The sequence below is a fragment of the Sitophilus oryzae genome, unplaced genomic scaffold (genome assembly GCF_002938485.1).
Source record: "Sitophilus oryzae breed Bouriz unplaced genomic scaffold, Soryzae_2.0 scaffold_1968_pilon_pilon, whole genome shotgun sequence".
Classification (NCBI taxonomy): domain Eukaryota; kingdom Metazoa; phylum Arthropoda; class Insecta; order Coleoptera; family Curculionidae; genus Sitophilus; species Sitophilus oryzae.
In genome coordinates, this window is record NW_022146688.1 from 183,708 (window position 1) to 211,116 (window position 27,409).

Here is a 27,409-nt window from a genome sequence, read left to right on the forward strand (position 1 = left end):
TTAGCCCAAATACACTACTGCATGGTCGACTGTGCTGTCATGCATTTTATGGACGGTGGATGCCCATGACAAAATTAAGGGTAACATCCTTCTTTCAGCCGTACCATAATTGAATTTTGCTGGAAACTGTATGGCTTTCGGGTGTATAACGTGTATGCCGTCTCTGCCAAAGTCAATCCAAACTGATGGTACATCTGTTTCGTACATTTGGGTTCGACGGAACTGAGGCCAAACAATTTCTGTAATGTGGCCTATAGCACCATTTACCAATCCTTTTGTAACGTTGTAACGAAAATTTATTTTCGTTGTGCTTGCCTTCGGATTATTTTACTTTTAAACGAGGTTTTTACAGTTTGCAATTTTACTCGCATTGACACTTGACCCTCGGGTACCATACTTTTTCCCCGTTGGATGTTGTGCGTCGGATACTAGAATTAGATAAACGTTCAATTCGATAATATAAGTATCGTATATATATATATATATATATATATATATATATATATATATATATATCGTTAATCAATTGTTATAATCAATTAATATAATTAATTAATATAAAATATATTTTTAATCAATTGTTATAACTCAATTAATATAATTAATTAATTTAAAATATATTTTTATCGTTTTTAATAATTCTCAATGGTACTTAGCAAAGTTGAACTTATTATTTGGATTTTAATATGTTTTTGTTCAACGATTATAAATTAAGTTGCTCTTTTCATGGATCGTGCCATCCATCACGAGAATCCATGGAGTACCAAATTACACCAAATGGTACGGTGTACAAAATATTGTAGACTGTAAACACCGTAGATTGTTTTTAGGCAATTCATAATACAATAGTTGCAATTTTGGTTGCCTACCTACGGTTTGAGATTCATTTGTTTATTTTTAACAGAGGTTAAGTGAATTTTCCTTGTTATCAGTGCTAATTGATTAAGATGCAATTGTTTCCTTCATTTTAAGGTATGTAAGGAGTCGTTAAGTATTATTTTTATTAGTAGTTGAAATTTTATCGAGAATTAGTTTAACAACGCATGACTATTTTTAATTCGATCTGATATGTCAAGATTTTCGGGAGAAGGGGTATGGTTAATATAAAACTAAAAATTTTAAAATTTTGCCTTCTTCTCTTCTCATCTCTGCTCTGGGCATTTGGCCATTATTCCAATATGTTTGAGATTTTTTATTTTTTTCTTCAAGACTGCACGCTGAAGGTACGATTTTAGATAATTTTACTACGGTTCTATTTAACAATTTATTTCAGCAATTATTTCATTACTTAATATATTTTCTAAACGTAGGTAACTACCTATTGTTTTTTTATTTTTGTTTTTTACATAGCTACAGTTTTTTTTCATAAGAGCACGTGCTTAGACTTATCGTAAGATAGTTACTCTACTATCTTTCGAGTTATATAATATAACTAATTATTTTCTTTATTTTTTCTACCTATATATAAATACGGAGACGCCACAACGTGGAACAGGAAACCACAGACAGGTGTTCGATACCGAGCCAGGCTGTCCGAGAGAACCAACTGCTGCAGGAGTACAATCAGAAATGTCCCAGGAAAGCAGGCCCCTTGGTAAGTAAAGCTTTTATAATATCATTATTATCGACTATAGTCATCTTTGAAAAAACTTTACTTGCCAGAGGGTGGCTCTCCATACCTGGACCCTGTGGTGGTTATTTTTCTCGTTGGACGGGCTCCTCGACAGATAAGATTTTTTCTAATTTTTCTTTCTTGCCTTATCTGTCGATTACCTTAATTTTTAATAGATCGTAAATTTATTATTAATATTTATTTTTATAATTTAAATCGTCTCTTCGTATTGCATTTTTTTAGATTTTGTTTTTAGCACGTGCAAAGTAATAAATAATTGTCTGATAGAACCACGGTTTTTATTATCATTTTATTATAAAATCATTATACCTATATAGTGTGGTAGTGGTCTTGATTTTTTTTTATTAAATTGATCTTACATTTTTTTGAGAGAGACAGAGAGAGATATACATTTTATCTTTGCCTATTTTTTTTTAAAATAATTTGGACAATACTCAATTCTAATTTCATTTAAGCTGTTATGGCCAGATTTCAAAATTTATTCAATTAAATTAAAATTTTATTAAATTTAATTATTAATATTAAATTTTCAAGTTGATAATAGAATTTTGTCTGTTATTCGTAATTTTTTTATTGGATGGCTTTTAGAGAAGACTAACAATTTATTGGTTAAATACCAATTTGTTTTTGATGCCTTTCGGCTTTGCCATTTTAAAATTGATCAATTTTAATTTTAATTTTAATTTTAAAGCTAGCTTTAATTTTAACTCTTATTAGTAGTAATTAGATTTAATTTAAATATTGTTAAGCTAAATAACTATACCTTCGATTTAAATTTTGATTTACCGTCATTTGCCATTGGCCACAAACAGACAGTCGACTGGGTACTGTTGAACACTACCACATAACTGGGTACTTAACCATTGTTTCGAATAGCATACTGCTGTTTGTTATCTTCTAGGAAGATACGAGGAATTGATCCTCCCCATAAGTAGCTCACGCACTGAGCTGGTGGAGTCTCACAAGCTCTCCAACGTTAGCCGAACTGTTACGCTACCCACCAGCGGACGAGTGCAGCGAAGAGGGTGAGGCCTTTCTCCCAATCAACGAACCAACCGAAGCAGATGAAAATTTAAGTATCCCAGTTGTATTGTATCTAACCTTATATAGTCAAGACTGTCACAGCCAGCCAATTGTATTAGTATAAGTTAGAATATAGGTAGTATTTAAAAAAAAAGAACTTGTTTTATTTAATTCCAAAGCATACTTCTAAATTCATCAACATCCAGAATTTTGTGGGTTATAACGTCAATGTTGGACCGCAACATTACTTTTGCTCCTACAAATATTTCAAGTACTGATGGTAAGCCTCCAGTCTTATTTATATCTGTTGGTATTATATTTGCTAAATTCAAATTATCTGTATTTCGTGTGGCGTCAATTAGTTGGTCCTGTGCTTTAATGGTATAAATTCGAGATCCTTTATTCCGGAACAGATTTAAAACAGCAGCGTTGTGATTGTTTACTTGCTGATTAGTGGGGTATACCCTTAACGCTTTGTCTGTTGCAAACTCATCACTTGGGTTTTCAATAACTCTATGCATCAAAATACTAAAATGGTTAGCGGTTAGCTCACCTATTCTCAAAGCATTTAATATTTCAATAAAAGTATGGTCCCCTTGCTGACGCATATTCTCCGTCAGCTCACAGAGCGTGAACAAACGCCATAGATGTGTGGCTGGTTGGAGATGATCGGGCTGTTTGAAAACAGGAGCTCCGGAGCGTTTGATTGGAGGCAGTTGTAACAGATCTCCAAAAAGTAAAACGTTTATGCCTCCAAAGAACTCGTCTTCATGATTTTTAAGTTGTCTTAATCGTGCGTCAATCATACACAGCATTTGATAAGATACCATTGAAATTTCGTCCATGTTGTTCCCACGAGTAATGGACATTTTAACGGTCGACACCCCCAGAGGTCCAGTAAGTCCAGTATAGCAAGGCTATAATATACAACAAGAGGCGCCCAATCTTGAGGGGAAAACCCTTGCGACATTACATTTTTAGCCACCCTAATGCCATACAGTCCTCAGCACGTTTTAACCAATTACCTTAACTTGGGTGGTAAAGCTACCGCTAACTACGTAGGTACATCTAATCATCTATTTATTTTTATCTGTCCTTCTAACGTCACACAATCTTGGACACAACTGTTCTGGACACACGACTACTCATGCCCTCACCTAATACGCCATTTGTAACGACGTCCATCTTGGATTTTAAATTTTGTCATAATCACAGTATTCTACTAGTGTAGCCCTTTCATTTGATACCCATATTGAGGGGGTTGTGGAAAAATATGAAATCCGCCATTTTGTACCGGCGGCCGTCTTAGATTTACAATGTTATTGATATTACTATATTGTATTGTCATCGGAACTAAAGGTGTGTACCAAATTTCAGATCAATCTGACAACGGGAAGGTACTTAAATTTCAATTTCTAATTTTGACCCAAATAAACAAACAAATAAATAAATACCGTACGGGTCGAGCTAAATAAAACCGTTTATAAACACGTAAACAACCCATACAGCACGTCCAAATAAAATTACGTTTCTACAAGGGAGACACATGAGAAACAAAATATGTTAAAGTGAACCTAAGTGTTCATCTAGTTCTAACATATACATATGAGATACACGCAGGTTTATATTGATAGAATTGTGTGATACAGTGTTTACTAGTTGTATACCGTATGCACTGAAGATTCTAAAGAGTTTTTTGTAACGTAACAAATAATTGTAACAAATAATTATTAAAATGATGAAATCTGACGTCGGTATATGAGACATACAATGTATATGTCATATGTATGTGTGATACTTCGTATCATAGTTGTGCCTATAGTACACACCTTGTAAAAATGTGACGTATACACATAATATAAATTTCTATATAGACACATTCTAGCCTGAAATGAAGGTGTGCGCACGCGCGGATAGCCTCAGCGTAGACACACCAACCAAGTGTATCTTATGTGTTCTCTCTCCTTTCTCCTTTCTAGGAGTGGTATATGTTAGCAGCCATTATTGTTTTATCATTCGGAAGCTCTATATAAATGTTCTGTTTGTGTGTAGTTTAAAAGAGATTTTAAGGTAAGCAAAAGTTTTTAATTACCTTGTTACACCTTCCTAAGAGTATTATTAATATTATAGCAGCGGCTCTTCCCTTACTCGATACCCAATTTACCAAATTTTTACTCCAATGAATGAAAACTCCAAATATTCTTGTATACTGATAAAGAGGTTAGCTCTGCAATATATTTTTTTTAATTTGGAAATAATAAAAATCTAAATGGACCAGAGAAAGAAAGATTTAAACAGCTTCAAAGAACTTCTTACACTGATATTCGGTAAGTTATTGATGGATCAATATACAGGTATGTTTAATATTCAATAATTAGTTTCATATAAAATTTAAGGGTAAGATTGTCAATCTGAGATTGTTAATCTCGACGAATGAGTATGCTAACAAACCAACTGCTTGGAGGGAAAAGAAGAGAAGAAAATGACTAAACGAGATCCACCAAATCGTCGCGATATACCAGTGTTTACCATTTTAGTATGTTGTTATACTAGGTACTTATATTTTAATACATTTTGATACAAATTCTGTTCTTTTACAGTGCTTTCTTTACTTGGTTTCTGCAATGTAAATAATAATTATTATTGTGTTATTTGCGCTAATGCGTTCCATGATATAAAGAAATATAAGAATTTTATTTTTAACCACTTAATCCGTTTTATGGAAAAAAATGGTACATTTAATGCAAAACAAAAATGGAACAATTTTAAGGCTACTTCTCTTGAACTTACGATCGAGATACTTTGGAAAATACAAAGTTTTGCCTTCCTATTTTCGTTCTAAAAAAATTTAATTGGTATCATTGAATAAATATTTCTTAAAAAGAACGAAAATTTAGGCATCAAAACTTGTATTATTTCCTAAATTCGTTCATAAGAAGTAGTTTTATCTAGCACAAGATGTACATACGAAGCAAAATACATACATATACACGCAGTAATCACAACTGCAATGTGTAAACAGAGTTTAAACGTAATACACAAGCACTGTGTATCCTACGGCACACTGTGTATCCCTTACTTTGTGTATACGTAAATGCTATACTGTGGCTACATTGTGAGGCGGACGTTTAACCTTTGTGCATACGTGTTGAACTACAATGTGTAAACGTATCATATTTACATCGGGGGAATTGTGTCACCCTGTGTCTACATCTAATAATGTAAACACATCGTAAATGTGATTTGATGTGCTGTATGGGAAATAGCCGTAGCGTCTGGGAGTAATTCCGAAGTTGACTACGCTGCACTACGAGTTCCTTTGATTCGTGCCAGTTTACCGACAACCGCCGGGAAAATGACGAAGTACGAATCTTCGTGGAAGGTAACGTCCCACACGCTACGCGAATAAGCTCGAATACCGAATATTCGCCAAATGCACGTAGTGTCTGGGACCCGCTTATGAAAGGAATGCGGACAAAAAAATATTTAAATATAAACAACAATATATTTTATAAATCGCTACCTAAATAGAAGCGAGAGAGGGACCACGTAGACTTGACGAGTATGTTACCGCAAAACACTCCGCCCACTCATTTCATTGGCTTCTTGCAAATTTATCGAATTTTTATTGATGGCACGCGTCGTCTAATTTTTTACGAGAAACATTGAGAGAATATCGTTTGCCCCCTTATGGATACCCCGTAGCTACAGAACGGATAGAACTACTGTAGGTGTTCTGTTTATCACAACATTGTACAATACAAAACTAGAATACAATACAAAACTCGAAAATTTAGTTCCAAAAAAAAACAGGTTGTACTTAAAAGTACAATTAAAAAAAAATACTATGAAAATCACCAAAAAAACTAGAATTACTCCCAAAGATTCAACAACAACACGATATTATACAAAATAATTATTCTCATTATGATAATAGTCAAATAATAAACGACAACGTTGCTGATCGCGGCGCAATGTGATAAACATGGCGATAATAAAAAACGCTTTAAACTAATTTTTGCAGCTTTAATGTAAATAAAATATCTGTTACAATCAGTTGCTCTATAAAGTAAAATGAAGAGCTGCTCGGTATCTTAAATTATACAACAAATTTACATATTTTTGACAAAATTTCTTTTAGTCAGGTTTATAGGCTTTAGTGTCAATTTCGATATTATTGATGACGTGCATCGGAAAATATTTTGCGATTACCCTATATTATTAATCTTAATCTTAATGCTAAACTCACCATGTATTTGCTCTCGTTGCTGCTGTTTTCCAAAAATAATCAGAGAAAACTTTGTAGGATTGATCAACAAAAAGTGGCCCAAGGACTCATTTACTAAAGCTTCCAAATCTGCTTTAATCATATTTGTGGCAATTCAAGCACTATCCGGACTGAAAAAAAGATAAGAAATGGATGTATTGTGAGCATATATAGAATAGCGTTGCAAAAATTTAAAATATTTTTAGGATAAAACTAATAATGGATCTAATATTGGACCTTGGGGGTTTTATGAGTAATAATTCTCGGTTTGCTACCAATATTGGAATAATTATTTTTTCTTTATTTATACTATAGAATATTTATAATTTGTATTGTCAAAGCTAAAATTATTTATACTATTTGGCATAGAGCTGTCAATATAGTCAAATGTACCGTATATGATCGAAAAAAAAAACTGCGTCCAGTTAGCTGGGAAATGACGATCGATGACATTTCTCATATAAATTTACATACAAAATGACAGCGATCTTCATTTCATAGCCATCGCTGTCGCCATTTTTTTTTTCGATCATACGGTATTATTTCACACAAGAAAACAAATAAATCAGACGGGTATATAACTACGCATACATAAATACTACAACCTATATTAATGAAAACTCAACAATGTTCAAACGTGGTACAAAACGTCATCAATACAAGTTGACAACCACGAACTACAGCATCCAAGCTCACGTTCTATTTATAAATTCTTTTAGAGAAATCTATAAACTAAAAGCCACCGTTATCTTTCCAATAATAGACAAGGCTCTTCGATGTTTCTGAGATTCCCCCAGAGTGATATGTGCTACTTTGGCTATTGTTTGCTTTGGCGACGATGGTTAGATACAGAAAAGATGTCGTACTTTCAGTTTGGTATAGCCAAAAACATTTACGTATTTTAGTAAAACTATACAGCCTAAAATTAATATACTGAAAAAAACGATTCTTGTCTAAATAATATCCACCTCATCACGCAGACGAAGATACGGTTTAAATATTAGTTTTTTTTTTTTATTTTATTTTTTTTATTAAGTGAGCGTTTGCCATGCCCTTTCTAATTTGAAGTTCAATAAAACACAAGTTGACTTATTAGGATGAGTTGCATAGAGGCCACTAGCTTTTTAATTTTAACAGCCGGGTGGTCGGGGTTCAAAGATATTAATAAAAGGGCGCCACGAGATTATACTCTATGAACTCGGCATAAAAGATGTTACTATTAAGTAGACTTCAACACTAACCTTGAACTGTTGACTGTAACTACCATGAACTTCAAATATACTATAATTACTTGAACTTAAGTGACTCTAACTTAGCTCTGAGACTAGACTGTAAATAATACTAGTAAAAACATTTAATCAATTTATTAAACTATGAAAAAGTTAATATATATATAAAGTAATGAATGAAATGTAAGAGAAATGAAATATGTTAAGAAAAGCAAATTGAAATGTACGAAAAGAAGATCTGTACGAAAGATGTACGAAAAGAAAATCAAATGAGAAATAACTAAACCTATGACGTCAAACCCCCTTATCTAACTTAATACTAGATACAATCAGGGTGGTTTATACCCATAAATCAAATCTAAAATTATACAAATATCTAAACAGTCTTACTCTACTCGATGTGATATACTTGAAAACTTCCTCCAGCTGAGCTTCGGCGTATAGCTACAGGGTGGCTACGACGGTGTACAGCAGCTCGATGCAATATGTCACTGGAGCCCGTCAGCAAATGAACAGGCAGGTGTAGGACTTCAAATGGTGAACACAAAAACCCTAAATAATATTGGTTGTCTTAGAAAAGAGCCTCAATTATAGAACAAGGACTAGCACAACGTGTAGGAGTTAATAAAGGTAATAAAGAAGGACTAATCAAATCTGAACTTTACCTCAACGAGGGTTTATGATGTCCAACGGGTACCTCTACACGGGCAACAGGATGGAATTCTGGACTGTTCGGTGCACTACGGTCTGGATCGGTCTTCATGCTCTACAATTACGAACAACCAAATAAGACTTAAGAAAGATAACACTCGACTAATATTTCTACACCACGTGGGCGTGGAAAAGTCGAAAACCAGACAACAATATGAACAAAAATCAGTTGAGCATTGACTTAGAATAGGCAGAAGAATTATAGCATACCTTGGAACTGTTCGGGGACTTCTTGGGCACGTGGAATCGGGATATCGATCGGTCGGAAAAATTTGGTTATTTAATCCCTTACGGAAATTGGTCGGTGGTCCATGTAAACTCAACAAAATCCAACCACGTTTCTGACCAAATGTGTTTCGGAAGCCTTAATCCTTCTTTACGAAGACCTGCTATTCACCAACAGGGAATGCTTCACGAAACGGCAGCCAGTTCTTCACGACGATATTCTGACGGTGGATACACAAGAAGTGATGCAAGGATTCGATTTCCTTCACAAAATCAGATTTCAACCGGAAATCTCCCTCCAAGATATAGATAGAGAACTATATATCTTGACTAGTCCAACTCACAAAAAGGCATAAATAAAAAATGTTTTCTCCTCAGCCATATTCCATATCCGGTCAATGAACGAACTAAACTCAGAAATTCCACAATTAAAAGAACGAATTGCACACTGCGATCCACATCAAAAATAACCAATTTAACTACGAAATTTTATCTGATAATTATAAAATTTCAATAACCAAAACAAAGGATAAATAAATCCAAAAACATCTGATTTGATCTGACAGTGACAAGTGACGGAGGTGATGATCAAAGATATAGAGAGATGGACAAAAGCCTACTACTGCTGGTGTGCCTGGTCCAGTGACAATATTGTGTATCTATAGCGCGGTGTATATCGGGTTGCATAATTGTAAAATTTAAATAAAATAATATTTAACAATAAAATTATAGTAAACATGATGCAAAAATAATAGCTATTTGCGATATTTTATGAGCTAGCACACAGAGGTCGTTGCGAGGAAATTTGACTGTTACACGTTACGTGAGCGTTACTTATCAATCTTGTGGTACCAGTCATCCGTACCACAACCAACAATTATTAACCGAATGATCTGGAATGATTGAGACCAATCGAATTAAAACTTGTTGTCATTTGTTCTCTATATCATTGTTTACATTTCGATTATCTTTTCTAAATCTGAACATGTTATTTTCCCACTATTTTCAGTTGAATTTTTATTCTACTGGGTCCGGGTGGTCCGAACTGTATTCCGGAAACTTCGGCACCATATTCTGCAGATAAAAATGAGAAAAAAATTTCGTGTAAATGTATGTCTTAAAATGCGTAGTGTCGGAGATACAGGGTGTAGAAATTTAATTTTATTTCGATTTTTTCCAAATAATTTTTGAAGTAACGTCAATATTTGGATGAAAATTGGTGTCTGGGAGTTTTTTTTTGATACGAGAAATTTGATTTTGATGTCAACGGAACTCTTGTTTGTAGGGGGCGCCACCTACAGGTGTTTTAACTGTTTTGAAGAGTAATAACTTTTCGTCCGTAGCTTTATAAAACTACCGAATGAAAAAATATATCTACATTTCCATGATTTTTACGTAAAAAATGTCTCTTAGTAAAAATCGCTACGAGCAACCGTTCTCAAGATATTTAGAACTGTTATAGTCAATACATGTCATTATTGACAAAAAATAAACATGTTGAGTAGATAGTTACTTGGCTGAAATGATAAATTTGGGAACTTTGTTTTTTTTTATATTAATCATAAATTTTTATTCGATAAAATGATGACATAACAGTTTCTGTTGAACTTTTGACACAAAAACATTTAAAAATTTATGATTTCAATCTAATAACTCTTTAGTAAATATGTTTAACAGGTGTTCGATTTTACACTTCTCGAGAAAAATTTCGAGAACCAAACTCTTAGCGATTTTACCAAGAGACCTTTTTTGAGGAAAAAACGTCGTAAATGTACATTTTTTACTCAGTAGTTTTATACAGGTACGGACGAAAAGTTATTACTCTTCAAACAAGTTAAAATATGTAGGTGGTACCTTCTACAAGTTGGAGTCATATTGACATAAAAGTTAAATTTCTCATGTCAAAAAACTCCCATACACTAATTTTCATCCAAATATTGACATTACTTCAGAAATTATCAGATAAAAGTTGTAGGTAATCAAATCCTTAATGGAGATTGTGTCCTCCGTTTTTTTTGCAAAGCCTGCCATTTTTGACATATGACACAAACATATGTTTTTTTTTTTAATGGAAACCATAAATAAAATTCATATCTACAATTTGTGTTTATTTTAATTTACAAAGTTTGTTTGTAACAGTTTGACATTTTTAAGAGCAACGACGATTGAACTTGTTTCCATGGCTAACTATGTAAAATTGTTTAAAAATGATACTATAGGTAACTCGAATTTTTCGAAAAAGCCATATTATACCTTATATCGCTGAACAACTTAAAAAATGACGCATATTATGAAGTCATGGCCAACTATGGTTTTCATTTAAAAAAACATATATGTGAAAAATGACAGGCTTTAGAAAAACTACGACCTCATTAAGGATGTGATTATCTACAAATTTTATCTGAAAACTTTTTGTCTAAAATAGATTATAATGGAATTAGATTAATTTTTAAAATAACCGAAATTTGTTGCTTTTTTCGAAATATCTAGTAAGCCATGAACTTTTTCAAAAATCTGAAAGGCGCATATTTATGACCCACAAAACAGCAATTCTTTCCCCATTTAACCGACTCTCTATCTCCAGTAGTTTCCGAGATACCCAAAGAGAACAGCGTAGAAAATTCATCCTGTATATATTATCTTACTTTTAAAATAAAATATTGTACAGGGTGGGACAAATTCGACGCTTTTAAATGGAAACACCCTTTTCTATAGGAGATAGACGAAAACTAATATCGGTGTCTGGAGCTCAATTTTTGTAAAAAACATGATGGTGAAAACCGCACATCAATATCTGTTACCGTTTCGGAGTTACGGGGTGTTTTTCAAAAATGTGCATTTTTAACAAATCGCTGTAACTTTTTTGCTACGGAAAATTTGTATTTCTATGAAAATATTTCCAAAGCACATTTTTACGTAGAATTTAATGGTTTAAGTATAATTTTTTTAAAATTAATAATTTAAGAGTTATCAACAGAAAAATTTATTTTTTATTTGGGACACCCTCTATATTTTTCATTAACTGAAAAGAAATTAAAATTACCTTTCCAAAAATATAGCACACTTGATATTTTGTTGTAATCCCCTTCGAAATACAGAATTATTAAAAGTTCGCCACTTTTAACTAGTAGGCTTTGGACCCCTTATTGATGATATGCCCTTAATGGAACTCGAAAATATATTTTTCCAGCAAGACGACGCACCGCCTCTGAAGGCTGAAGTTGTCAGCAAATTTTTGCAGCCAATTTCAAGAATAAGTCAATAGCTAACCAAGATTCCAGCCGTTGGCCCTCGAGGCCGCCTGACTTAGTGCTCATGGATCTAATCCTATGAATATATTTGCGGAAGAATAAAGGTTCCTTATTCTTCCGCAAATAAATTGTATGAAACGAACTTCCGTGAATAATTGTTCCGTATAATCGAGACAAGAATTAGAAATACTTAGCAGTTATGAGAGGGTATCTTTCACCCCCACTGAGTTAATGAGTTCCGCGAGAAATTTTCAAAAACTGCCCCGTCTGTCCATAACAGAAGACGGCCGATATGTCGAACACCTGTAGCAAAATCTCATGTCTTGGTTTCCTATTTATTTTTATTGTTATTAGATATAGTTTAAATGTGTTGATGTTGGTTAAATATATTTTAAATTGTTATAAAATTCTGCATCTCTCATAGCAAATATTATTTTCGTTTTAATTGATGCTCACAGCTAGACTTTTTTTGCATTACAGCCGGTGCCGTTCAAAGCCTACTTATTTAAAGGGGGCGAATTTTTATATACTCTAAATCTCGAAGAGGAATCGAGCAAAATATCAAGTGTGTTACATTTTTGGAAAGGTAATTTCAAATTCTTTTCAATAAATTAAAAATATACAGGGTGTCCCATATAAAAAATCAAATTTTCTGTTGATAATTCTTAAATTATTAATTTTAAAAGAATTATAATTAAACCATTAAATTCTACGTAAAAAGGTGCTTTGGAAATGTTTTCATAAAAATACAAAATTTTCCATAGCAAAAAAGTTACAGCGATTTGTTAAAAATGCACATTTTTGAAAAACACCCCGTATCGCCGAAACGGTAACAGACATTGATGTGCGGTTTTCACCATCATGTTTTTGATGAAAATTGAGCTCCAGACACCGATACTAGTTTTCGTCTATCTCCTCTAGAAAAGGGTGTTTCCATTTAAAAGCGTCGAATTTGACCCACCCTGTACCTAAATTTTAATGTATAATGTAGAATGTCTAGGAGGGGGTTAATCACCGCGACCTTCCAGATCTCTATTGTGTGTTCCCTTTTATTGAGTTATAACGAGTTATAACTCATCATACAGTCTCAGGGCTTTGACAAAGGCCAGTATCTGAGACGGCCCACAGAGGCCAGCTCTCCATCTCCGACATCAGCCGTACCAAAGTTCATGGCACGAACGGTTGTCTCCTCGGCGCACTCAGTGATGAGGTGTTCTGGGGTTTCCCCTTTCTCCCCACAGAATCTGCATTCGCCGTTGTTTCTCAGCTTTAATCTACTGAGGTGCTCGTTGAGGAGACAATGTCCATTTAAAAACCCCATAACAACCCGAAAATTGTTCTTACTTAAATCAAGGAAAATCTTTGATTTTTCTCGGTCGTAAGTTCTGGACCGTTTTTTTCTGTCGTAAGTGTTTTGACCGTTGGAGGATTCGCATTCAGGTTGCGAATGGAGTGTTCCATATTCTTGAGTTCCTCTTTAAGTACTTTCCACTTGGAAAGCAGAACAGTTCTGGTCTACCCAACAAACATTTGAAGTTAAAATTACGTTAAATTAACCACCTGGACTATTATTGACCAACTGGAAATTGGTCGAAATTTCCAAGAATTGACGTTAAAATTCCCAAAGTGGGGAATAGAACTAAAGTAATTTGGAATTTAAAAACAGGTTAACAGGTTATAATGTCTTATATGAAATATGGGCTATGAAGTCAAAAATAACCAACCTGAGGTAATATGACTGAGGCATAACATGGTAAAATAGAGGTAAATTTTACTAAAAATAGTCCTAATTTATACTAAGTACCTACATTTTAACATGGGAAAGAAAGAGAAAGAATATGGTAAAGTATTTTTCTTTTTAATATGTGTATGTGAATGAATTTCCCAATAATGAACCAGGAAGACAAACAAGTGTAGTAAAAACTGGCATGGCCGTTTGAACATTAATCCAATATGGATGAAATACCTACATATATGCATTTCCTAGTAAATGTAAATAAGTTATTGGTAAGAAGTGGATTACTGGATTCGCAAGATAATTATGTCTGCGGAGAAAATTTTTCTGTGAGATGTAAATATGATAGGCCCTAAAAAATTATGCGCCATTAAAATTTTATGTATTTTCAACAATTAATTTTAGAATAAATCGTTCCTTTCAAGGTTCTAACCTAACTTTTTTTCAGCTAACTTCCTTGGTACACTTTTAAAGTCCTTAATTAGTTAATTTAACTTGTGGTAGGTATAGTATTATTCATAAACGTCTGTTTATTTTTCTCAATAGTTTAGAACAATATCACAAAAAAATATTTTTTGATAACAAATTGGATAAGAAAATGGCAGCTAAGGGTGTTTTTACCTATTCGTCTATGAAGTTAAGTTTTTCATAATTTTAAAACCTTAAAGTCCGCTTTCTTTTTATGAGGTTAAGATTTCTCTAAATTAATAACCTCAAAGGTCAAGATTTCTTGCTTAAGGCATTTTTCCTTCGAGGTGCTAGTTAAAAAATGGGTTATATTAGGTCGAAGCTCATTTCTCGAAGGCCTGACTTTTGGAGTATCGCCGGTAAAACAGAAAACTTTTATTTTCTTTGAGTGACAGTTGACAATGATATTTTATGCTAAGTTCGGTAATTACATCTTCGAGCAATCCGATTAACTTTTCACAGTAATCATGTCTCCTAAAATGAGAATATTTATTGAGAGTCACGTGACATGTCAAATTTGTATCCTTTTGCTAGCCGATGCAATTACCGAACTGGCCTAAACTAGAACATTAACTAACTAGCAAACCAAATTAGTTTTCTTTGCTTATTATTTGTAAAAGTTTTGTGTTTTGGGATTGTGAGTGTTATTATAGAGGACTTTTTGTTTTTGTTGCACATAATGGACACGTTTAAGATTGTGTCGGTAATAAAAAAGAAACGCATTGAATATTCTTTCGTTCCCCACCAGTGGGAACAAGGTAGGTATGACGTAATAATCCCTCGAAAACTATTTTAAACGGAAATCACCCCGGGGAAATTAAAAAAGGTAATTTTTAACCTGCCGTATGTCTGACTTTCTTCCAAGTCAAAAAACTAGGTTACTTTTACCTTTGAAGCATAATAGCGACTTATGAGGTCAAAATAAATTAAATTTTCAACCTAATTTGAACTCCTCCAAATAAGGTCCCAGTTAAAGTTATTAACAACTAAAGTTTAACCTAACTGGAAAACCAAACAAAAAATGCCCCGAGACAAATTTGAGGTTATAATAAAGTAATATTTGACCTACTTTAAGTCCCTGTATAGTCTTAATGCCCTCAATAGGTTATCAGTAACTAGATTTTAACAATGCCAGCTAACTTCAACGTTGCTACTTTTCAAAGGCATAATTTTAGGTTATTATTAACTAGTTTACGACCTCATTTTTAGATTTCTCGCACTTTATTCCCTACAAGAAATTTATTAAGTTAAATATAAGTAAAATTCAACGAAATAGTGGTTAATTTTCAATGTCAATGGTTTTTTCTCCTTCGTATGCTACTTGGGTAGTTAGTGGAGTGTTCGCTCCTTTTCTAGCTAGATCGTTTGCTTTTTCATCCCTTGGTGAGCGGGCACCTAGAGTAGGTGTAGGTAAGTAGCAAATTGTAATTAATAGTATTGTAAATTAATTACTATACAAATTTAAATTACCGGTATTATTTATGGTAAGATTTATGGCAGAATAAGAAGAAAATAGTGTTGGACTTCTATTGGAATCTATAACGTTTCTCTGTTTATATATAATTGTCTTACTGACATATTTTTCTTCGGCGTCGAGAGAGACCATAACGCTACAAGTCAACAAGCACGATCGACAACATCCGAACTCACGTTCTATTAATAAATTCCTTCAGAGAAATCATCGAAGCAAAAGCCACCTAATAACAATAAGCGAACTATCGATTTTTATTTCGCATTTTCGACGTTTTTGGGCTCCCCCGGAGTGATCCGTGCCACTTTCTGTCATTGTCCGAACCAGGAAATTGATGTCAGATACTCACGAAGTCTATTCGAATGTATATCTGACAGAAAAATCCGCGATCTTAGATATCTTAATGTAACAAATTACTTATTTTCGTATTAGCTGTCGAAAAGAGATTTCTTCTATTTTTAAGACTTTCGCAGCAACGTCTTATCAGAGTCGACTACGAGAATGACCAGAAACAAATCTGCTCTATCAAAGAAAATCTTTTTTTATTGATAGGATAAGACAGCCAGACAAAAAAAAATATTTGAAATAATTATAGCGATTTTTGTATCTAATTATATCACCTTTTATTCGTAAACACAGTTTTTATAAACTTTAGTATTTGACATATTATACAGGGTTAATCGAGTGGATTGTTTTTGCCTTAATTTAAAACACCCTGTGCAAGAATATCGTGTGTAAATTTTCCTAAAATATAATTTTGCGGTCAGAATCATGTCTCCTGAGCATATAGTTTTTTGGATCAGGTCAATACACGCCTTGGTTAATTTTTATGAGCGAAATGAGCTTGCCACCAACAATTTGCAATTTTTTCAATTGTCATTTCTTTTTTGAAGTTATTTCTCAATGTGACAAAGCGGCTTTGATGATTATTGTGAACTACACTATCGGACAAAAGTAGAGCAACAAAGTTCATTTTATTCATGTTTGAATAAAAAAATATTTGGTTGTGATTTTCGGCTATGTTTGCTAACACACTATCCTTACACTAACAGTAATATTTCACAAAATTTTGGTGTAGTTTTAATCAGTTTAAAAATGGTAAATAATAATGATTATAAAAATAGACAAGTAGAGCAACAAATTGTATTCAAGATATTTTATTGTGTCTTATTTCAACAAAAAATATTTAACACATTAAGAACAATAATAATTGAAAGTAATACATTAGTAATTGATAGAATATCCATTATTATTAATAACTTGTTGACAACGGCGCGCGGCGCGGAATTGAAGCAATCAACTTCTGAATGACATTTTCGGGAAGATTTGTCCAAACTTCATTAATTTTATCTATCAAAGATTGTTTATTTGGAATCAATTGGGTGCGAATACGACGTTCTACTTCTTCCCAGATATTTTCAATGGGGTTAAGGTCTGGGGATTGTGCTGGCCATTGCAAAACTCGGACGTCATTTTCTCTAAACCACTGTTGAACAACTTGTGAAGAGTGTTTTGGATCGTTGTCCTGTTGGAAAATAAAACGCAGTAGGCCTTCCCATTCTACATAAGGAAGCATAACATTCTGCATGATATCCCTATAAACAAATCGGTCCATCGTGTCATTAATAAAGTGTATAGGGCCTAGCCCATTCCATGAGAAACAACCCCATAAAAATACACTGCCTTTGCCGTGTTTAATTGTATGTGTTACGTATTTAGGATTAAACCTTGCATTGCTTTGTCGCCTCACACGTCTCATTCCATCAGAATTGAATATTTTTAGCGCGTTTCATCACTGAGCAAAGCTTTTTTCCAGTCATTGACAGGTTGGTCCAGTTTAAATGCCGACGCGCGAATGCCAACCTTGCTGCTCTATTTCTTTCCGAAACTCACGCTCTACTTCTTTGTACTGTTCGTATACAAACCGTAATTTCTGGAATTTAGGTAATAATTCTATATAGGTACGGGCCTCCAGGATCATTTTGAGCAATTCTTTTGATGCGTCTGTCAGTCATTACTGTTGTTTTCTTTGGCCTTCCCGATTTTGGCAACTTTTCTAAGTGTCCCCTGTCATTATACAATGAAATTATTTTAGATACACTGTACCGGGGTAACACAAACTGAAATTGAAATATCGGTTTGTTTGTTACCTTCCATTAATGCATTCACAACTCTTTGCTTCAAGTCTTCTGAAATTGGAATTCCTCTTAGCATGACTAATCAAGTATAGAAATGTAAAAAAAACATAAAATAAACCACGCACAATTATTTTGGCCTTTACTTTTGCTAAAACCCTTCTTTGGAATGAATTATGTTGTTCTACTTTTGACGCGTTACTACACTAATAAAAAAGATAGACTTGAACTAAAGTCGTCATCGTTCTTGAAAAAAAAAATTAGTGGCAAGAGAATTTATTTTAGCGTAAAAGAAAATATTTTGCTTGAAGAAAAACTCTCTTAACTCAAGAAAACTGGTTCTCTTGAAAAATTCGAAAATTTCTCTTGAATCTATTTTCATTCAACCAAGTGCAAGTTACTTTGTTTTAAGACAATAACAAAAATACGCTAGGAAGTACTTCATTCAAGAATTATCGCCATTTTTCCAATAGCTAAATACTCTTTTGATGAAAAATAATAACGACACGCAAAGACGATGACGAAGCACGGTATATACAATCAGTCGGCAGTCCGATCAGTCGTACGTCGCATTTCATAGGTCGCACATCATAATACGCACTTCGTCTATCATAGTACGCACTTCGTCACTATCTTTTTAAACGCATATCGTCTAGCAAATTAGTGATCGTTATTAAGATGCATTTGTCATTTTTTATGGACAAATTTTAGGATATATGGATTCTTTAAAGGAGTTTCTGAAAAAATGGAAATTAGAGCATTTATTTGCTATATTTGAAGATAAGAGACATTTACCTAATGCACCTGTTTAGATAATGCATGTGTGACTATAGATAGAATAAGAATATAGGTATCGATTTTTTTATGCAAATAATTACAAAAATTTTAGAATTTCAAGTCATCGTTTTAAGAAATTCAAAATGTGACCAAAGCTAATAATTTTAATAATTTGTGTGCTTTACTTTGATTAATGATGTACGTTTTGTTTGACGTGATGTAACATTTTTTTGTAATTTGTAGTGTGATGAACCACCCCAGAAAATACCAAAGAGTGAAGAAGCAGAAATAACTACTATGGAGGAAAATAATATCCCTTTACTTACTACAGACCAGGAAAACCTAAATTTATCAGAAAATAATATACCTCATAATATGCCTGTATATGTTGTATAGACTTCTCTTAGATCAAAATAAATTTAGTTGAGTCAATGGTATTCGCTATTGGTTTAAGAAAAGTATCTCTTTAATCAAGAAATGTCCCTTTTCATCAAGAATTTTTGCAGGAATCAAAGAGAGTATTGTTCTTGTAGCAAGAACTTCTTTGCATATTAATTTTGGATCAAGAGTGAAATACTTTGGACAGATAGATTCTTCTATTCTCTAAAGTAATTTTTTAAAGCTTATGAAAAGATAGTTAATGCTTTGGGCAAAGAAACGTCGTTCTTGGCCCTATTGAAAAGCGCCAATCTTTTGGGGCAAAGTCATATTCATTTCGACTGAGAGATCCTTTTTTTCAGTGTATTAAGCATTTAAAACTAAATGTCAAAATAAACTCATTTGTTTTGTTAGTAAAAATCCTTGCTGTCGTGGATACTCATAGCCTACTTCGTAGTTTTTAAATTTATTGTATTTGTATACATTATCATGCATGTATAATTAAAAAATCGCGATTTGCAAATATTTCTCGAAGTGTTGCTCTACTTTTGTCCGATAGTGTATGTACTACCATGAACTGCCCATCATTTTCGACGTTTGGCAAATGCTTGGCAGGAGGGTTAAAGGTCGCGAAGCAGTACCAGCTTCATTAAATGAACTTCGTTTGGTACTTAAAGAAGAACGGGAAAATATAACGCAAAGCAATACAAAATATTAGGGTATTTTTTACAATTTTTTTTTCTAGTTGTATACTTTGTATACTTGAATCTTATCTTACAGATCTGCTCAGGAGTCATGGTTCTGACCGTAAAATTATATTTTAGAAAAATTTACAGACGAAATTATTGCACAGGGTGTTTTAAAGTTAAGGTAAAAAAACAACCCCTCGATTAACCTTGTATAACATGCAAAATACTAAAGTTTATAATAAGCTGAGTTTACGAATTAAAGTTAATATAATTATATACAGCTTGCTAAAAAAATCATGAAAATAGGGCCAAAAATATAGTCTATCCAACGACAAGATCCCTGACAGTGATAGATGTGTCTGGCATTTTAATTTCAAAGTAGTTTATTTTATTTTACAAAGAAATAAGTTGGTAGAATTGGAACGCATAGCAGGAAATTAATATATTTAAAATTTGACTGACAAGTGATTACTTCAAAATATTGTGAAAAAAACTGTCTAAAACTGAAAAAATAATAAAATAAATCGAGATATTTTATTTAACAAAAAACGGTATGTGTTAATACAACACAAACAAGAACAAGACAGAAAAGAACTATTTCTTACTTTCAAGCTTCATGAAACTTCCCGCATTTATGATTATATTTATCAATATAACTTATGCACATATACAAATTTGTAATATTCGACGGGAATAAATAAAACAACATAAATAAAACAAACTATTTTATTAATAATAACACTTACCAAATTTTATACCTTAAAGGTTGATTAATTAACTTTAATCTTAATTTTTTTAAACCAGTACCTTTTGACATTATTTTTCTGCAGTACTAAAATCGTGTGATGTCGATATTTTACAACTACTCCAGTTTTTAGTATGTGTTTAGTATGAACCTTCTACCATAAACGAGATGCACTTATCTACGACGAGATGGTATACAAACTTTATCGATGGTAACTTTATTGGTGTATAAGACTTTCTGCCTGGGCAGCGAGTATTAACCATAAACTGTGCTCTGGGTCTACAGTTAATTTTCATTCGATTTTTCCTCCACTTGACTTCAAAAGACACAAAACACACGTAATAATACGAATCAAAATGCATCATCTTCCAAAACGCAGGGTATTTGACAAAAGTTGATACAAAATTATAACCTATAATTTGGCAAGACTTACAAAAATCTAAAGGCGAATTCATACGCGTCGGCGTCCGTTTGTCGTTCATCGTTCCGTCAAACCCATAAAATTGAAATACGATCTGTCATTTTTTAAATAAACCAATAAAACTGGTGAAAAACAATAAGACACGACGCATGCGACGGATTCATATTTAAACCCATCCATAGTTAACTTAAAAATTATTAGAAACTTTTTTTAGTAAAATAAATAGATTGGTATGGGACGTCATCTGCTTTTCTTCTGTCATCGTCTGTCGAAATCTTACCTGAGAAAAAAAAACAGAGTATAACAAAAATATAACACTTTAAATTTGACCAAAAATTTCTCCGTTGCCTTTTTTTGCATCTGAGTGTATATACAGAGTGTATATCTTTTCCCAAGCCCTATTATTAACAGTTCCCGACCCCAGCCGAAAATTATATTTAGTAAAATTTACCCATTACACCTCAATCTACAATTACAAACTTAAACTACAACATTTAGGTTTGTATCTAACTGTAATCACTTAAATTCTTCTAACAAACGAGTCGAATACAAAGCTCAACCAGAGTAAAACATTAGTATCAACAAACTATTTCTTATTTTAACAAAGCCAAAAATATGGGCCATCAGATGATGTTCTAGCTTTACGAGTGCCTATATAAAGAATTTAGAAATACTTAACGGTTTTCTGTATTGTTTCGTTTGGACCTTATCATTTTTAAAAGCCGCTGAAACAATCGCACATTCTAATCTAAATGGCCGACATCTCGTAGAGGAACTGCCTCCTTTCTTATTACTTTTAATATAGAACCATAAATTTGGGAAGATCGTGAGTCGTGACCTCTTGCATATAAAGATGACGTAATGTTGTTTTTTGAAACAACAATAAATCTTTATAGTAAGTTCGTGTTAAATCGTAATCTTGACTAAAAAAATTGTTAATATCGTATCGTATTGTTAGTAATCGAGAATATTACATTTTATTCCTTGAAATATGTGTATCTGCAATTCTTTTGTAATATTTATGAGTTATTTGTTAATACTAGCAAAAAAAAAATGTTGCGTATATAAGTCGTTCCAAGAACATTTCTATACATACCTACTATGAGAAAAATACATAAAATAGATTTGAAGACTACAGAGGAAAAACGATCTAAGTCACATTTTGAAACTTTAAAGAATAAAGATAAAGAAATAATAAAATGTAGCGAATTGTAAGAAGTTTTTATCAATAGTTATATGTATAGACATTAACTGATTAACAGACAAAACAAAGAAAAATAATTTGTAGCAAATTTGTTAGATAAAATAAAACTCGTATTCGCTTGGTTCAATGGAAAAGTGATCCAAGTCCATATGGAATAATTCTGTATGTAGTTACTCCGAGGATTACTCGTGCTGGAATAAAGAGAAAAATGTGTTTTTATTCTCATTTTTATTATTAATATTGTTATTATATTTTCTTAATATTTCTTTATTTATTTCTTATTTTTATTATTATTTTTTTATTAATATTATTAGCATTAGATTATTTTTTACTTAGGAATGGCGATTTGTTTCTGATAAAATGAAACTAAACTACTAGACAGTTCCCTTATGGTTCCACTAGAACCATTTCCAGAATTTAATTTCTTTGAATTTAAAACTAGTGACACAATAGGCATAATCAGACTTCTTTTCTGAGGCGGAAATAAAAGCAATATAGTTTAATTGATCTGCATCGTTTAGATGAGCATTGTTTGACGCATAAGGCAAGTTTGTGTAGTAGTCTTGCAGAGATTCATCTACGAACTTTTTCAAAAAGTGTAACTGCTCATACTTGAGTTTAGGCAAAGGAATTAGGTCAGCATAAAGTTGTTGTGGTGCTGAATATATAGCTATTTTTATTCGTTTTGTATGCGTTGATATGTTTACAAACATGAAATATGGACTTGAATCGGTCTTCCATGAATTCACGTGGACTTAGATCGCTTTTCTAAAATATTAATATATTAATCGCTGATTTTAGTGGACTTGATAATTATTATTTCAGTATTCCTATTTTGGAACGCACACTTGATGGGCATAAGATGACAGTGTTATCTCAATTTCCATTTTTTTTGGACTCATTGTCTTCATTTGTTTATTTTTTTGTAATTTTAGTTGGTTAATTTAATAATTGACCTACACAAAACTACTACTACTGCCATTACTCGCTGACGAGTATTCGACACGCATCAGAGGACGGTCACGCAAGGCGTTTTCTTTCATGAGCTTTTCTGTGACTGAAAAGCCCGATACGTGATGTTATCTGCCTACCGCACTCTGGACATTCAAAAATAGCTACTTCGGACACATAATGCGTGGCACCAACTATTATATTCCTCGTTTGATAATTCATGGAAAAGTCGAAGGTAGAATAATGGTAGGTCGAAAGAAGGTAGAATAATGGGTAGGTCAAAAGAAACTGTCATGGCTCAGAAATATACAGAACTGGACCAGTCTGGGGGGTGGAGGGGGTGTTTCATGCAGCAGAAGATAGAGAACTCTTCAACGAAATAGTCATGTGTGAAGACAGGTACGGCACCGTAAGAAGAGGAAAATACTTTTACGTACGGAGTGTGGGAGGTAAGTTGACTGGAGGGCACTACCCACTAAACATCACTCCTTCCTTCCTGCCACGTCTACCTGGACCCGCCGGACGCATCTCCTCAAGTAGACGCCAGACTGTTCTTTTTGTTTGATTAACCCTGCTCTTCGCTTTATTTTGCCTCTAGTATATTTTGGGACAGTTTTGAGATGGCTCCAAAGTATTCCCTTCTTTCTGTTACAGATTTTAAGCAGAGGTCTGTGGAGATGTTGCCACCAATCGTCATGCGCGCCTCACATCTTTCCTGTTCCCATCATGGACAGGCAAACATTGCGTGTTCTGGAGTATCGTTGAGTTCAGCACAGTATTGGCATGCCGCAAATTCCCTCTTTCCAATTTTGCACAGATAACTCCCAAAATTCCCGTGACCACTCAATATTTCGGTAAAATCGAAGTTACCTCTCCATGCTTTCTTTTAATCCACCTATTTATATTTGGGATGAGCTTATATGTCCATCTTTTCTTTTTGCTATACTTTCCATTCTGCCTGCTAGTGCAGCACGCACATTACAGTTAGTGTTTTTCCGGTTATTTAATAAAATTTTGAAGAAAGAAATGCTGCTTCAATATAAAAAAAATGTCAAAATTGTTGTCAGGCAAATATTGATGATTCTGCGATTGAAGTTTTATTTGCATTAAATTACTAAAAATGCAAAACTTGAGTCTTGCAGCAAAACCAACCAAAACCAAGATTGAAGCCTGCAATACCCAGATCAAGACAACTTATTTTTTAAAAAGCAAAAAGGAAGTTTTGATCTATAAAAATATAGGAAGTCTTGATCTTGATCTTATTCTTGCATTTTTTCATCACTAGCTGTAACTCAGGAACGGTGGTTTATAGAGCTTAAGTATGAAGAAAATATTTGTACGTAAATCGACTAAAGGAAGTAGCTGTAAATTATAGTCAATTTTTAAATACAGAATTGAAAATGCCAGTGCTCTCTTAAACTTTGAAGTTATTTTTTTGAACAATAAAATATTGTATATACAGGGTGGCGCACCTCATTCGTCTCGGTTGATTATACGAAAACGGAAAGATGTAGAAACAAAATATTTTATGAGTATATGTGGGGAGGCAATGTGCACAATTTAAATTATTTTGAAATGTACAGGGTGTGTCAGAACTAAGATCTATACCAAAGTTATACATTTTCTTATGGAACTCCCTGTATTTTATTTCATTTTTGGATTCTTGGACCCAAAAAAAGGTATTTATTATAAGGGTTAATTATGTTTAAAATCTTTAGTTTTTGAGATATTTAAAGATATTTAAAAATGCATGCTACAATAGAATATATTATTAACACCCTGTACAGGGTGGGTCAAATTCGACGCTTTTAAATGGAAACACCCTTTTCTATAGGAGATAGACGAAAACTGATATCGGTGTCTGGAGCTCAATCTTCATCAAAAACATGATGGTGAAAACCGCACATCAATATCTTTTACCGTTTCGGAGTTACGGGGTGTTTTTCAAGAATGTGCATTTTTAACAAATCGCTGTAACTTTTTTGCTATGGAAAATTTTCTATTTTTGTGAAAACATTTCCAAAGCACCTTTTTACGTAGAATTTAATGGTTTAAGTATATTTTTTTAAAATTAATAATTTAAGAGTTATCAACAGAAAAATTGATTTTTTATTTGGGACACCCTCTATATTTTTAATTAACTGTAAGGAATTTAAAATTACCTTTCCAAAAATATAGCACACTTGATATTTTGTTATAATCCCCTTCGAAATACAGAATTTTTAACAGTTCGCCACTTTTAACTAGTAGGCGTTGGACCCCTTATTGATGATATGCCCTTAATGGAACTCGAAAACATATTTTTTCAGCAAGACGACTCTGAACGCTGAAGTTATCAGCAAATTTTTGCAGCCAATTTCAAGAATAATTGAATAACTAAGCAAGATCCCAAACTTTGGCCGTCGAGGCCGCCTGACTTAGTGCCCATGGATCTAATCCTATGGATATATTTGCGGAAGAATAAAAGTTCCTTATTCGGTATAATCTAGATAAGAATTAGAAATACTTAGCAGTTATGAGAGGGTATCTTTCACCCCCACTGAGTTAATGAATTCCGCGAGAAATGTTCAAAAACTGCCCCGTCTGTCCATAACAGAAGACGGTCGATATGTCGAACACCTGTAGCAAAATCTCATGTCTTGGTTTGCTATTTACTTTTATTGTTATTAGATATAGTTTAAATGTGTTGATGTTGGTTAAATATATTTTAAATTGTTATAAAATTCTGCATCTCTCATAACAAATATTATTTTCGTTTTAATTGATGCTCACAGCTTGAATTTTTTTCATTATAACCGGTGCCGTTCAAAGCCTACTCATTTAAAGCGGGCAAATTTTTATATACTCTATATCTCGAAGAGGAATCGAGCAAAATATCAAGTGTGTTATATTTATGGAAAGGTAATTTTAAATTCTTTTCAATAAACTAAAAATATACAGGGTGTCCCATATAAAAAATCAAATTTTCTGTTGATGATACAGCGATTTATTAAAAATGCATATTTTTGAAAAACACCCCGTAACTCCGAAGCGGTAACAGATATCGATATGCGGTTTTCACCATCATGTTTTTGACAAAAATTTAGCTCCAGACACCATATTAGTTTTTGTCTATCTCCTATAGAAAAGGGTTTCATTTAAAAGCGTCGAATTTGACCCACCCTGTACATTGCTTTTCAGAAATAATTCTTATGCCGACTTTTAATCCAGAGAAATAAACTTTACTGAAAAATTTGATTGTATTTGTAACTTTACTGAAAAATTGTATACAGGGGTATCAAAAATTGCTGGTCTATTTTAAATATTTATTTTACATAAAAACTTCGTCATTTCATATACAACACCCTGTATTTTTTTAAATAAATCGATGCAGCTTCAAATGCTCTTTCAAACTATATTAGGGTTTCCTATACCTATCTAGCTCAGGTTTTGAATAAAGATCGATTTTTCAATAAAATGGCAACCAAGATGGCTGATGTCAAGTTTCTAGTAACGGTTAGTAGCTATTTTCAAAATCGAAATTAGTTTATGGACTTTACTTAAATTTATAGCAGTTTATACATATTAAATATGTATTTATTATTCTATCAAGAAAAACGAAGAAGTAGTTCTTTCATTTATTTTACGATCACTTGTAGGTATATGGATTTTTAATAAAAGAGCCAATTAGGGCAAATTCATTTTCATTACTTCCAACGACAGGTTTCTGCCTAATAGTTTTTTTATAAACCACACTACCATAGCTCTGGGTAATAGAAAAATATTTTTTCAAGGAACGCTTATCAGGAAGACTCCTATTTGGATATCTTTGAGCATAAGCTTTTGAGGCCAAGAAACAATTTTCCTCATAAAATAAAATCACTAGTAACATATCCATTCGTTCCGCCAGCAGATACTGCTTTATTTTTCTTGATAAAATAATAAATACTTACTTATTAAACTATTGCAGCTAAATTTAAGTAAACTTTTATAAATCTAAATAAAAATGTCCATAAACTAATGTCGATTTTGAAAAGAATTACTAACTTTAACTAGAAAATTGCCACCAGCCATCTTGATTGCCATTTTATTGAAAAATTGCGTTTTATTCAAAATC

At 32.9% G+C, this 27,409-nt stretch overlaps 1 protein-coding gene across 1 annotated transcript; it reads right to left on the reverse strand.

The window, feature by feature from the left end:
• Window positions 1-3,501, reverse strand: LOC115883594 (ATP-dependent DNA helicase PIF1-like). The gene is made up of 3 exons (XM_030901951.1): window positions 2,905-3,501; window positions 332-428; window positions 1-251 (listed from the first exon to the last, which is right to left on the reverse strand). The coding sequence occupies exons 1-3, from the start codon at window positions 3,499-3,501 to the stop codon at window positions 1-3; spliced, it is 945 nt and encodes a 314-aa protein (XP_030757811.1).
• Window positions 3,502-27,409: the final 23,908 nt, after the last annotated feature.